Source organism: Rattus rattus, chromosome 3 (assembly GCF_011064425.1).
Source record: "Rattus rattus isolate New Zealand chromosome 3, Rrattus_CSIRO_v1, whole genome shotgun sequence".
NCBI classification, from domain to species: Eukaryota; Metazoa; Chordata; class Mammalia; order Rodentia; family Muridae; genus Rattus; species Rattus rattus.
Window position 1 is genome coordinate 155,065,828 of NC_046156.1, and position 14,437 is coordinate 155,080,264.

At 44.1% G+C, this 14,437-nt stretch overlaps 1 protein-coding gene across 1 annotated transcript in view; it reads right to left on the reverse strand.

Annotated features, from left to right (window-relative positions):
- Myo10 (myosin X) overlaps positions 1-14,437 on the reverse strand; it is a 202,439-nt gene that overhangs the window by 64,534 nt on the left and 123,468 nt on the right. The window contains exons 11-19 of the mRNA XM_032898696.1: positions 12,650-12,768; positions 11,029-11,175; positions 10,756-10,856; positions 10,579-10,645; positions 9,949-10,041; positions 9,479-9,547; positions 8,460-8,542; positions 5,556-5,664; positions 3,441-3,521 (exon numbers count right to left, since the gene is read on the reverse strand). Of these exons, the coding sequence (XP_032754587.1) occupies positions 3,441-3,521; positions 5,556-5,664; positions 8,460-8,542; positions 9,479-9,547; positions 9,949-10,041; positions 10,579-10,645; positions 10,756-10,856; positions 11,029-11,175; positions 12,650-12,768 (869 nt within the window). The remainder of the gene's footprint in view (positions 1-3,440; positions 3,522-5,555; positions 5,665-8,459; positions 8,543-9,478; positions 9,548-9,948; positions 10,042-10,578; positions 10,646-10,755; positions 10,857-11,028; positions 11,176-12,649; positions 12,769-14,437) is intronic.

The following is a 14,437-nucleotide window of genomic DNA, read 5'->3' on the forward strand; positions in this document are numbered from 1 at the left end:
GGGCAGCTTAAGAAGGCAAGGTAGTCAGGCGTAGCGCAAGTGGCAGGCATGGCTGCTGCTCTGGGCCGTGGCCCTGGCTTCACCTTAGCTCCCTAGAACTGCAGACAAGTTCTCACAGCAGGACCTCCCCCCACCAACACTTATCAGCCTGCCCCCTTCTTTAATTCCTTCAGAATATCCTCAGGGTTTTCTGCGGAATGTTAATGAGAGACTTTTCTGATGAGATCTTTGCTAAAACACCAGCCTGGGAGAGATCACAGGCCAGGGGTGCCCTAGGGGAGAGTTGCAGATGAGGTCCTGCAGGTTTGCTGTCAATCCAGAAGTCTCCCACGGTTTTAAAGCAGTTTGCGGCTGGCTACTGCTACACCCAAGAAAAGGAGGCTGAAAGGCCTCATCACCATCTAAACACAACCCAAGGGAGACATCTGCCTTCCGGAACGATGAAGGTCTATGGCTATCAAGGCCAGAGCAGGCTGCAGACCTCGTCCTCTAGGAGTAAATTTTCTTAGCCTCATTACAATTTGGCAGCAGAAAGATTGTCCCCCAACTCTATACACACAGTGGTGAGGGGAAAGGAGGATGGTGGTTAGGGGGGTAGGGTTACCAACACTAATACAAAAAACCAAAAGCCACAAAGGATCCCAGATTCTTCAGGAAGGAAGGCTGTTGGTCCACACACCCCTGGCCAGTATGTGCCTCTTACACATGGTCTTTAATGCACAAAAGTAGTTCTCCAGTTCTAACCTACAGCTCTCTAGTGGACTGGACGGACTTCGTAGCTATTGTGGCTGTCCTTTTTGGCCACAGAACCTGTAAAAGAATAATTCTAGACTCTGTCCAGAGTAGCCAACACCCCCATCCTGAGTGACACACAAACGCCTTCACAGCCACACCCAATCTCCCACGGTAAACCGGAAAGGGTATGGGTGCAGGGCCGGAGACACGGTCCCCAGTCCAGAGAGGGAAGACCAGAATCCTTCTGGATTTATCTTTGGACTAAAAGCATTTGTGAGAAATTCCAAGTATTTCCTAGTGCATGACGATAGGAACAAAACCATGCTCTTAATGGAAGTGAATGACGGGTCACTGCCTGGCATCTCCATGTTCTAATTGGCATTCTTCACACTCATAAACCACACCTACATTTTAGGTCACAGACGAGTTGGCTCTTGTGTCAGGGACTTATATTCCAGTGCCTTTAAAATGGTATCAAGATATTTTTTTTAAAACCCTCCCCTTGGCATGTGGCTAATTAGTGTCTGCAGTAACTCTGGGTGACACAGAGCCGAGAGCCGAAAGGAAGACAGAGTTGAGCTGGGTCACTCTGTAAAGTATAAAACTCAAAAGTCATTGGGTGCAGTCAAAGTTCAGCGTGAAAAAATAGTAATCAAAAAGAAGCCATTTCTTCAGTTCCGGCTGTGGGCAGGCTTCTAGTCTGAAGGAAAAATGAACTTTGTGTCATGTAAGAGCAGAAATCATCAAGGATGGAATTTCTCAGGATTAAATTTCCGTCGTTAGAAAGGGCAGCGTTAAGGCACATTCCCACTTCACCGACTTTGAGATGCTGACGCATACAGAGCTGGCCCAGGGACGTCTCATGGCAGGAAGGAAATGGATCCAGAAAACTAATGGGCAGTCACCCATGTCCCCGAGAATCCCAACTGAGAAAACGCTGACAGGACCAAAGGATGAGATGACGGCCTCTGGCCCTTCAGAAGAAATGAGTGAGGGGGACAGCCCGTGTGGGATTTTCGTCGGAAGAAGTCCCCTGCCAGAAACAGTCCTGAGTGCTCATCTTTACCTTCAGGTCTGAGTTTGAACATATGGGGGTGGGAGTGGGGGTCTTTTGGACATGGTAAGGTGACAGCAGAAATCCAAGTGTGACTCAGGGTTCCAGAGCTGTAGATGGCGTGTAGGGTGTCAGAGGTTGGTGAAGAACACACCTGTGCTCTCATCTAACCCTGAACCCCCATGCTGAGAAAGCCCAGGCTGTGGGGGTAAATCTAGCCTGCCCTGAAGTGGGAGACACCCCCTCCCCATTATTATTATTAGTCTCACTTCATAGTGAAACACTGCCAGAGCACACAAGAAACACAGCTGTGACCGGATGTGGATCAACCCAGTGTGAAGTCAGGGCCCAAAGTCAAACGCCGAGGGGAACATGATCCGGTCGGCAACAGCTGCAAAGCTGGGAAAATAGAACCCAAGTTCTGGGGGACAAAGGTCAGCTCGGATTTCTCACCTTCATCTTTTCTATTCCTCCACGTGTCAGAGTTCTTGAAATTACTACCTTGGAGAGAGGGAGGGTCTCTCTCTTAAGAAGGGTTCCTAAAAGGCCTGTTTGCCAAATGGAAATGAATTCATTAACCCTTTGTATGGGCTCAGGATGTCGCTCTGTTGTTACAGTGTTTGGCAAGCATGAGTTCTGTCCTGGGTTCTGTCCCTAGCACTGCATAAAACCGGTGTGATGCATACACCTGCAATCCCAGCCTTCAGCAGGAGGAGGCAGGAGGATCGACAGTTCAAGGCCAGCCTCTGCTACATAGTGAGTTGAAGGGCAGTTGCCCTGTCTCAGAAAAACACACCCACCCTGCACACCCACACACATACTTGTGGCAAGGTTCCCATTCAGCTTTGACTCTGGTAACGGCTTCCACTTAATATCCCATTTCTCTTGTTAAAGTAGCTTCTGCTTTTTAAGCTGCTCCTAAGTGAATCGTGACACTTAAAAAACCCTAACCTTTAAGCTATCTCGTAATTAAAGTGCTTAAAACACGCCTAGAGAGAGAGAGAAAGAGAGAGAGAGAGAGAGAAAGAGAGAGAGAGAGCGTTCAGGGGTCGAGAGCATTGCTGGACCACAGTATCCATTCCCAGCCTCCCTATGGCAACTCATAACCAACCATAACTCCAGTCCAAAGGGGTCCAGCACCCTCTTCTGACCTCCGAGAGCACCAGGCACTCATGCGGTGTACAGATATACAAGTAGGCAAAACATCAATACACATACAATGAAATAAATATAATTTTTAAATTTAAAATATAAAGTACTTAAAACACATTGTTACTTAGTTTATAACCTTCTCACAGCATTTAACAATAAAGCTATAAAGACCTAAAAAAAAAAACCAGCTACAAAAGAAAAACATAGTAAATGGTTTTTTCTTTTCTATATTTTTGGAGCTGGATCCAAGCACTTTAAACAAAAAAGCAAAGCAACAACAAAAATATTGGCTTCACCACATCTCCTTTCCAAGTAGGGTTCCTAATGGCGCATCACTCAAAAGCTGACTCACAGGAACAGAGGGTGAAGGGTTACTCACTTCCTGTCAGGTTACAAGAATGCCAAATAACGAAAGGACTTTAGAGAAACCGAATCTATGGGTACCCCTCCTGGAGGCTGTCCTTGAGGAGAGCCCAGGCTGGCCCTTCAGAAGCCTTACCTTCTGCGTGTTTGGCTTGATGCATCTGACAAAGAAGGGATTCGAGGAGCTTAGTGTTGCCATTAAGGAGTGCAGGGAGTCCTATAAGGAGGAGGAGGACATGAGGGTTTAGTCAGAACAAAATAAAAAAAAAATAATAATAAAAATCAGAGGAATAAGAGTTTTTCATTTTAAATGATCTTACCATAACATCAAACAAGGCAAAGATCTCACCTAAATACTTAGAGTGTAGAGTCTGACACACATAGCGCCAACTCAAGTCTGTGGGGCCCGGTAGATACCTTTATGTCCCTCATCTATACAATGGAGAGAGTGGCATGAACTCAAGGACAATGTGGGAGTGGGCACAACAATGGACGCAAAGCGGCTGGCCCAGTGACTGGCACAGAATAAGCTGGTGCCACCACATCTGCCCTGTGCGAAGGCTGCCCTTCATGCTTTGATGCCACAGCAGGACTGCCAGCTATGCTGATGTGTGACTCCCTTTCCTCAATTGCCAGCAGCACAACCGTCTGCCTCACAGGGAGGCTCTCATCACCATCTGCTGACTGACAGGCCACCATTGCCCCTTCAGCTAGGATTTTCGCTTAAGGGCAAGCAGAAGATTAAATGAGGGGGTAGAGGTCTCCATAGGCTATACCTCCAAATGACAGAGAAAGCTTCACATTCTCAGTGCTGATGTGTTTTATTTCACTAGGAACTGGGTAACCGGGATCACTGTTCTTTGGGTAAGGATGGTCATTGTTCCCAGGTATGGCAGTTATGAGATATATAATATATCCCCAGGTTATAGTTACGATATATATAGCTAGGATATATGTTCCCAGGTATGTGGAAGTTATGATATATATATAGTATACTATATATATCAAAAAGTATCTTTTCTCATATATACATAGTTAATATGTATCATATATGTATGATAACATAGCTAATATATATCATACTGATATATATGTGTATGACATATATATTAAAAAGACCAACTTTCAGACATGGTAAGAAATATATCCCATTTTCACATGAAATTTTAAATGTAGTAATGATTTGGGAAGGCAAAATAAGTCTTCTTTTTTTTTTTTTTTTTTTTTTCTTTTTTTTTTTTTTTTCCTAGGCAAGCGCTCTACCACTAAGCTAAATCCCCAACCCCATAAGTCTTCTTAAGAAGACCAAAATTAAATAAATAAATCTTTTTCTTTTTTCCTTTTTTTTTTTTTCGGAGCTGGGAACCGAACCCAGGATCTTGCACTTGCTAGGCAAGCACTCTACCACTGAGCCAAATCCCCAACCCCAAATAAATCTTTAAAAAAAAAAAACAAAAAACTATTTCAGCAGCTTAGCATTGAATAGCTTTCCCTTATTTATCTAAGACATTTTTTATTCATTGTGCAAAAGTACATATCTTGATACATTTATGTATATCATGTATACAAATCTATACATTTTAAAACCGTTCAGTAGTTTACAAATTCTCATATATATGTGTATATATATATGTATATATATGTGTGTGTATATATATATGTGTATATATATATATAGTTAGTCTATATATATATATCTTTTTTATAGATATTGTAAGTATCCCAGATTCTTATGGTAAATTATCAAGACAATAACCTACTTAGTATATTGTTGTCAATATTAACGTCCATACACATGAGCATTGGCATGCCTACAACGTCCTTCCCCCTGTGTCTCTCAAAACAAAAGTAAGATTTGAAGTAATAAAATAATTCTGTTTTAAGAACCTTGATAATTATGAGATCGTTATACCACTAGACAGAAAGTATAGCAAAAATTATTTTGCTAATTTAAGTAAAAAAAAATCTCAAAGAAAGTTGAATACTCATGTGTGTTCCTTTTTTAAAAAAGTTGGAAAATTGAATGAAGGTCCCTAAGCAGGATTTTATAAAAACAAGACAGCAAGTACTCTAACGTCGCACTACATCTTCAGCCCGGAGCCGTGGACCTGTGAAGCTCTGTCTGCTTTCAAACATGTTATAATAGAATCAAGGCTCAGTCTCTCCCACATCGCATGTACACTGACTCCTCCCTCAGGGTTTTGGGATCCCGAGAAGCATGGATTCCTGCAAGCCAGTGGCGCAGACTGACCTTGAACTGTGAGCTGACAGTAGGCCGCCGGTGTTTGCTTCCACATTTCAAGGTGTCCTGGTTGTTGCGGCTGGAGATGTGTTCAAAGAGGTCATAGATGAAGTCAAATCTGTGTGAAGGAAGCACAGGACTGTGAGGTGTGCACACATGATTGTCAGGTGCCCGGTCACCGTAATTACAGTGCACATCTACAATGGTAATTAAAATAATACACTGGGGCCTGAAGGGGCTGTAAGAGCATAGAAGGTTCAGCCGGGCCTGGCAGTGGTGGCGCACGCCTTTAATCCCAGCACTTGGGGGGCAGAGGCATGTAAATCTCTGAGTTCAAGGCCAGCTTGGTCTATAGAGCTTGTTCCAGGACAGCCTGGAACACATAGAGAAACTCTATCTGGGGGGCTGGGTGGAACAAAGAGAAAAAGATGGCGGCCTGGGAAGGGGTCTCAGAGAGGGAAAGGCTGGAGATAAATCCACCCAACCCCCGCAGCCTTCACTTTCTCATCTGCACAATTTGGTACAGTAGTTTCTTGGGGTGGAGGGGGATCAAGTTCTTGGACCTTTCATGGAAACCAATACCCAAAATGTTCAGGTCCTTTGTTTATAATAAACCACTGTTTGCATGGAACCTACACGCATTTTCCCATGCGCTTTAAACCATGTCTAGATTGTTTACAATAACAACACAAAGGACATTCTCCCTAAATACATGTTATGTGTTATTCTTTAAGACAGTGGTTCTCGGCTTCCTGATGACCTTTGAGTACAGTTGCGGTGACCCTCCCCGAACACAAAGTTATTTTTGTTGCTACTTCTGTAATTTTACTACTCTTATGAACTGTAATGTCAATATCTGTGCTTTCTGATGGTCTCAGGCGACCCCGTGAAACAGTCATTCAACCCCCAAAGGGGCTACCACCCACAGTTTTAGGAACAGCATGTTCAGCACAGCCACGGGCTCTATTTCTGTTTTATTTTTTATTTTATTTTTAAAAAGGAAAGGGCTCCCTCCTAACTCTTTTTTTTAAAAAGATTTATTCATTTATTATATAAGTACACTGTAGCTGTCTTCAGACATACCAGAAGAGGGCATAGGATCTCTTTACAGATGGTTGTGAGCCACCATGTGGTTGCTGGGAATTGAACTCAAGACCTCTGGAAGAGTAGTCGGGTGTTCTTAACCACTGAGCCATCTCTCCAGGCCCCTCTGTTTTATTTTTAACAAAGATTTCCAATCAATAGTTCGTCAGCTCTATGGAGGAATTAACAGATCCAGAGCTGGTGCATTTCGTCCACTGTGCACTGTGGTGAAGACTCAATCGGACACGTGTTGAGAGAGTGTTAGTAGAGGGAGGTGAACACGGGTTCAAATCCTGTCTCTTCTACTTCGTAGCTGCATCATAAATAAGTACGATGCCCCCATTGCTCTCTCTAGGCCTCAGATGGCCTATCTGGAACAACGGGAAAGAATACAATGGGGATGTGGTACAAGGCTAGAGGCACAGTGCCTGAGCCATGGTCAGCGGATCGCAGCTCTGATACGGCAGCTAGTGAATTTATTAAACCATCACCACTATTGATGAAGTAAAAGGCACCACAGGCAAAGGCAGAAGGGCCATCCATCCACCAAATGTATCTCAAGGTGGAGGTGGCAGGATTCCTCCCTGTACCTCGGGCTGCTCTGTACCCCAACTGCTTTAAATGCTGAGAGAACAGCTTGCATTCCATTCAAAGGTCAAAGTCGTCAAAGGTGAGAGGGAAGTAGGCTCCCCCATTTGCAAAGGGGAACCCCAGGCTGTGGCAGCAAATTCACCCTTTTCACACTAGGACAGACAGCTTGTGATCTTTGTGAGCGGCTCTCCATTCTAATTCTACAGCATTCCACCACAACAAAGGACCTCCTCTTCAGACCAACAGGCAGCTTGTGCTGAAATGCGTCCTTTCAAAGCTAACAGCCTAGACAGCCCTGTCAGGTAACATGCTGGGGCATTTTCCAGCATCCTGTATTTTCTGCCGGTCTGAAAACTCATCTACAAATAGAAGCAGCTGAGAATAGTTTAGGCAGTGTGCATGTTCACGAGCGAGAACAGAAGCGTAAAGATCAAGCGCGTCGGATTCCGAGCTCAGCCTGGCTCCCTTCACCCCCATTCATGGCTGACTAAATGACAGGATGACCACCTGGTATGGTATTTACGCTCCGAGAAATAGCGCAGCCTTTTAACAATTGTCGGCTTCCTTCCTCAGACGTTAAAAGTTATTTCTGTATATATTCATGCTATATCCTCCAAAGGTTTGAAAAGCCTACAAGGGAGGGCTTTGTCTCAAATCCTGTCTCTTTTACCAAGTCGCTGGACAATGGGGAACACTTCCTGCCTTCCTACATACAAATAGCTAAACTAATCATTAAAATTTTCTATGTTTTCCTTAACTCTTGGTTCCATGGTGTGAACTTACAATTCCTGAATGAATGAATGGATGAATGAATGATACAATCCTAATTCTGGTTGCATTAATACTTGCTTAATTTTCTTGACATTTCACAACAAGGACAAACAGGATCCTATAAAAACCAGACCTGAAATTAAAACAGCTCAATGACCGTAGTGGGCAAGCAGGCTGGACTGGTCAAGATCAGGTTCCTGAGCCAAACATACTTGATAGGTAAGCTTAGCCTCTGGGCACCAGCAAATCACTGATGCTTCCCGCTTGGGTTTCCTCACGAGCATTAACAGAATAGATGAAGAGTATCCAACTCCTCATTATGGGGACTCCTTGCTTCCATATTATATCCCTTAAGTCACTGGAGAAGAAGCTAAGTCAAGTGCTTCTACAATAGCAGTCTGTTCTCTGTTCACAAATTACGGAATGTAATGTGCTTGTTAATGACTTCATAGGGGAGAAATCGTATACCTGCTTTCCCTGAGCAGGTTGAGAAGGTCATCTCTGAACGTGTCTCTGTTCTTTTCTAAGATGCCTCGGACATCATACTGCACCTAATTTAAATACAAAAATAAGAGAAAATGTCATACTCTTAATAGATTACTTTCTTTCAAGTTATGATCTAGTTTTTGTGAGGATCAATAAATACCCTGTTGCATCTATCTATCTATCTATCTATCTATCTATCTATCTATCTACCTACCTACCTACCTACCTACCTACCTACCTACCTACCTACCTATCTATTTATCTATCTTGGTCTCTTGTAGCACAGGCCGCCCTCCCAGTTACCTCTGTAGGCAAGAATGACCTTGACTCACTGACTGAATGAAACTCCCAGAAAGAGTGTGGCTTTTCTACACAGGTTAAGCGGAACTTTAATGACTGAAGAGTTTGCAATGTTGTAGGTAGGGGATCTAATTACTAATGTCTTGGGCTCTCTTGGCCTCCTGAATAGCCATTATCCTCCTCTATGTGCAACCTAATGTCCTTGCGACTACCCCATGAAACCTTTTGGGATGCATTAATTTAACAGACCACTAGCTCCCACCAGGAGGAAAGCTTAAGAATGTTCTCTGAGGCCTGTAGCAGAGGCTTTCTGCTTTCTTTGCTGTACCTACCTACCTGGCACTCCATCCATGTATCTGAAGAGTGTCTCTAGGATTTTCTCTGTTGTGGTACTATAAAACTTCACGAAACTGTTACTGTATTGGAATGCTGTGTTTGGGGTTCCTGGGTATGATCATTCATATTTGACTCAAATATAATGCTTCCTCTTTCTGTTGAGGTGAGAGTTGTATTTTGTCCTTTGTATGACCTTTGCCTTCTGATCTTCCTGCTTCCACTACCCTGGAGTTACAGGTATACATCACCGTGCCTGGCGTATGTGGTACTTGGTATCAGACCGAGGGTTCTTTTGTATTTCTAGTAAGTGCCTTAGCAACTAAGCTCCACCCGCAACCCGCAGTAATACCTTATGAAGAAATTACCTCTCCTGCATAGTGCTTCACTCCAAAATTGTTGACTGCAACTCGGGGCTTCACATAAAAGTGGTTATTCTAATGTAAAAAAACAAAAACATAAAAGCCTTATTTTACTCCTTGCTTTCCTTTGAGGGCTAGATAAACCTGCATTTAATACAAGGCAACCACTGAAAAGCTAGCCGCATATCATCAGAGTTTTAGCATATGGCCAGGGATGGACTCCATGCCATTGCTCGCAACTCTTTCCAGGCAATAGGTTAAACAATTCGTTTCTCCACTTAGGAAATAAATAAACCTAGGCATGTTCTGTGCAGCTGCCCCAAAGCTAAGTTTTCTCAATATAGTCTAGGAAGTAAGGGGGGGGGAAACTCCGGCTTAAGACAGAAAACACTAATGAGGGAGGCATAGAAGAGGCCATCATCTTAACGCTCTCATCCGCTCAGACAAAAACCAAGGGCTGGCGCGCTTTGACATACAGCATGTTGATTGTGTAACTTCTCCAACAAAGTGCTGTCTGTGGCTTGAGGAAAATGGCTCTCTTCATTGATCAAGGCAAGGAGGCCAAGTTTCTACAGGAGGAGAGACAACGGTTGAATGAATTAAGTGTGGAACGTCTTGTCTTTTAAACTGCTTCAGAGCTCCAACCCATACCATCTCCTAGCAGCTCAGGACTTAAAAAGAGAAACTCACTGTCATCTCGGGGCCTTAAAAGATTCAGAACGGTACAAAGAAAAGCAATGAAAGTCTATACAGGCGTTTTCAAAAATGGGACCCACTGAAATGTTATGGATGAACCCTTACGGCTGGCCAGTCTCCAGTCTACAAGGCTTTGCTGGTACTTAAGACCTAAGAGAGGCCAGTTCACACACACACACTGCTGATTCTAAAATACTCAGCTCATGAGACAATAGGCTGGAAGCAGCCAAGTGGTTACATTCAACCTCACGCTGCATTTGCATTCATGTTTCCAAATGGCCCATTGTGTTCTCCACATTCTCATCTTTGATGTGCATGTTTGCACAAGTTATTTTGTTCCCATAAATATGAACCAGCCCAGCTGGACTCCCTTGGGACTTGCCACCATTCATTCTTCAGTTACCCATTACCTTCTCGATCAAGTCTAGGCATTCTCCATTGTCTATCCAGTCAATATCTTCCCACACCAATCCTTCTCTGGGGGAAGAGGAAAAAGGGGCCACGTGAAATTAAGATACACCTGTCACACAAATTTGCTTACTAATTTAAAAAAGAATTGTTTTTGGAGTGGTCTCTTGTGTGCTTACCTGCTATATTCTAGTTGTTCTAAAGAAAAAATGTGTTTGTTGAAGTATTCCTGAAGCTTCTCATTTGCATAGTTGATATTGAACTGCTCAAAGTGGTTAACCTAAGGGTGGGATACAGGGAGTAAGTTCTTCAGGGCCCCTAGGAGTACACAGAAAAAACGACAGAGGGGCAGGAGAGAAGTGTGCGGGGAAAGCATCCATGACTGCTCTAAGAAATGAGTGGAAGAGTAGCTTCTAAACGGGAGGCGCCTGCCCCGCTCTCTGCCTGCGTACCTCGAAGTTTTCAAATCCGAAGATGTCAAGGATGCCGATGGACTTGAAGTCGTCTTTGCCTTTGATCCGGCTGTTGATCTTCTTGATCACCCACTCAAAGCAGCGAGCATAAAGTGCCATGGCCAGTGAGTCTCTGCTATCTACTGCCTGGAGAGGGGAGGAAGACCATGGCAGAAGGGGTAACCAGCACAGCCCGCCCCACTGTGGGAAGGACTCAGTACTGTGGCTAAGGGAATCCATGTCTTCCAGGAAAAAAAGAGAAGGGTCAGACCCACTTACTGACTTGACAGACCCATTCATGAAGACCTGATTTCCAAGTTCAACTTCACATGTCTAGTTATAGAAAGGACTCTAAATCAATATACACGGATATGTGTGTGTGTGTGTGTGTGTGTGTGTGTGTGTGTATGTATATCTATATTATGTATATATACACACATATACATACATGGATATATATGTTGTGTGTATGTGTATCTATATTATGTTATATATACACACATATACATACATGTACACATATATTTGCATAGTTGATATTGAATATATATAAAACACATTATTTAGATACATATTAAAATTAGGTTTAAAATATTGAAACCTAGTTTTAAAATTCTTTTCTTTTTTTTTTTTTTTGTTCTTTTTTTCGGAGCTGGGGACCGAACCCAGGGCCTTGCGCTTCCTAGGCAAGCGCTCTACCACTGAGCTAAATCCCCAACCCCAAAATTATTTTCTTAATCTTTTACTTATAAAGGTTCTTTTCCTTATGGGATACCATTTTTTCATTTAAGAAAGATGAGACCAGGTGTGGTGGAGCATGTCTTTATACCTCAATACAAGGGAGGCAGAGGCAAGCAGGCCTCTATGCATTTGAGGCCTGCTTGGTCTACACAGAGCATGCCAGGTCAGTCAGGGCTACCTAGTGAGAAGCTATCTTGAAAAGAAAAAAAGAAGACAGATAAATTAGAAAGGGCAGGCAATAGGGCTCAGTGGGGACAGCTGTCCAACACCAACTCTGACGATCCTGGTGTCAATCCCCAGGAACCATGTGCTCTCCCCACATGAGTGCAAGGCACACACACGCAAATAAAGAGTTGCAAGGACAATCGAGAAGGAAGATTAGAAGGGCAAGCCGATGTAAGTGCAAATGGTCCGTAGCAGAGGCGAAGAACAGTAACAGACCTTGGCAGTGTTCACGTATGATGATAGCGTTCATGGCTTACTTTAACTGAGTGCTCCCTGTGCAGCACATGCTAAGTACTTACACCAAGGTTTTGTTTTAATCCTCATAAGAATCCTATGAATTGGGTATAACTATCCTTGGCTTATGGAAGAGGGAACTGAGGCACATGAACACGTTTCCCAAGGACAGACAGCCTTAAGTGGAAGGATCAGCCCTCAGCCGGCCTGCGTCAGACCCAAGCTCATCAGAGCTCGGCTGCCCTGTTACTTACAAAACAATTTCACCTATTTCCCAAGCTTGGGGATCCTTTGTATTCTGCCCATGAGCCAGTCATCTGAACGGCTCACTGGAATCACATATGCAAAGTAAAGACCCGGATGGGAGACCCCCAGGCTGCCTTTGAGACGTTTCAATGGCAGTGAGGGCAGGAGGCCATACCTGCTGAACACTGAGAGGCGTGAGGATCTCTTCTCCCCTGAGGAACATGGATCTCTGGGTCAGTGCATCTGTGAGCTGTGTTGGGTCCAGCCCAAGTAACTCTGCTGACCTCCCCAAAGCTGAAAGCGAAGAAGGAGGCACAGGTGAACCCACAGTCCCTCAAACACGCCAGACACTGGACCTCGGCTGGGTTCAAATCCAGCCACATAGAGCCACACAGAAAGCCATGGACAGTCTCAAACCCTTCAGGCAGAGATGACGGACACATCTCATGTAATGTAATGGCTTCTGCCTGTAGCAACTTTAATGTCCTATGTGATAAAAGACAGCTAGATTCTCTGTCTCTTTCAGAAGTTTCTAGATTGAGTCATGTATGTGTATGTATGTGTACCTGCCTGCCTGCTTGTTTGTCACCTCTGTGAGTGCAGGGGCCTCCAGAAGCTGGGTGGCTGTGATCCTCCTCCTGTGGGCTCGAGGGGTCAAACCTGGGTCCTTTGCAAGAGCAGCAAGTACTCCTAACTGTTGAGCCATTTCTCAGCCTGAACACCTTACATCAGCTTTTCAATTCAGTTCAGGAAGATGCCCTGTGTCCTGTAATCTCTTAGAAGCTTTTCTGTTCTGGTCAGAGAAGGGTGGTGGCAAAGCCAGTCACTTGAGTGCCACCGGTGAAAATAGTCGCACACTTCTTCAGCATCTCGGGGGTCACAGGCCATCACTTTGCCCCAGCACTGAGTCCTTCTGCTTTTTTACAGAAAACCACAGTTGGTCAAAATTCTGGGAACAACTGATGTAGTGGTTTCCAAATTCAATGGATACATCTACAAAACAACTCAGAGCAAGTTGTTGTTGCTGACACATGGTCTTGTGCTTGGTTGCCTGGTGTGGCAGTGATCTTGCTCTATAGCCTAGGCTCCCTGGCAGCTCACCATCTGCCTGTGTGCTGGCATCAGGACGGTACTACCACCCCTAACCCACTGCGTAACTCTTAATGCAGTAAGTATGAACAAACATTACCCACATAAACCAAGGCTCTGTTCAGAGACAGAGAGAAAGAGAGACAGTTGTACAGTTGTGTATTTATCTATGCACATGCATTGCCTGAGGACACCAGAAGAGGGCGCCGGGTCCCCTAGAAATGTAGTATGAAACGCAGGTCCTAGCCAAAAGTCACCAGTCTCTCAAGTTCTAAGCCATTTCTCCCTCTTTAACCCTAAACCAAGGCTCCTAAGACATTGACAGAAACTACATGTGAATCAAACACAATAAACATTGACCACGAGAAGCTGGAATCCTGAAGCCTTAACCCCAAGCACATCCAGAACCCAATTTCTACAACAAGATAGCAAGATTTATTGCTCCTACCAGAAGACATCTCAAAAATTATATTATATATACATTATATATAATATAGATTATATGCACATATGTATAATTAAAATACCTCAGCTGGCGTGTTATATAGCCATCAACCTTAAAGGTGCCGTCCCCTGAGAGGCAGTCACAGTGCAAACGGATAACTAGCAGGAGGAACAGTCTCCAGCAGAGCTACCCTGAGGAGAACTGTGAAAACTGTAAAAGCTGCGCAGAGCTACCCTGAGGAGAACTGTGAAAACTGTAATAGCTGCTCATTTGTCTACTTGTTTGGCCCATTTTCCTTCTTAGTAAGAACAAGAACAGACACCCTTCGCAGGTCAGGAACCTTGTCCTGACACCTGACCTCACACAGGTGGAGTTCAGTAGCTCCCGACTGGACATATGTGCTTAGCATGCCTGAGGGGGTGAGACCAT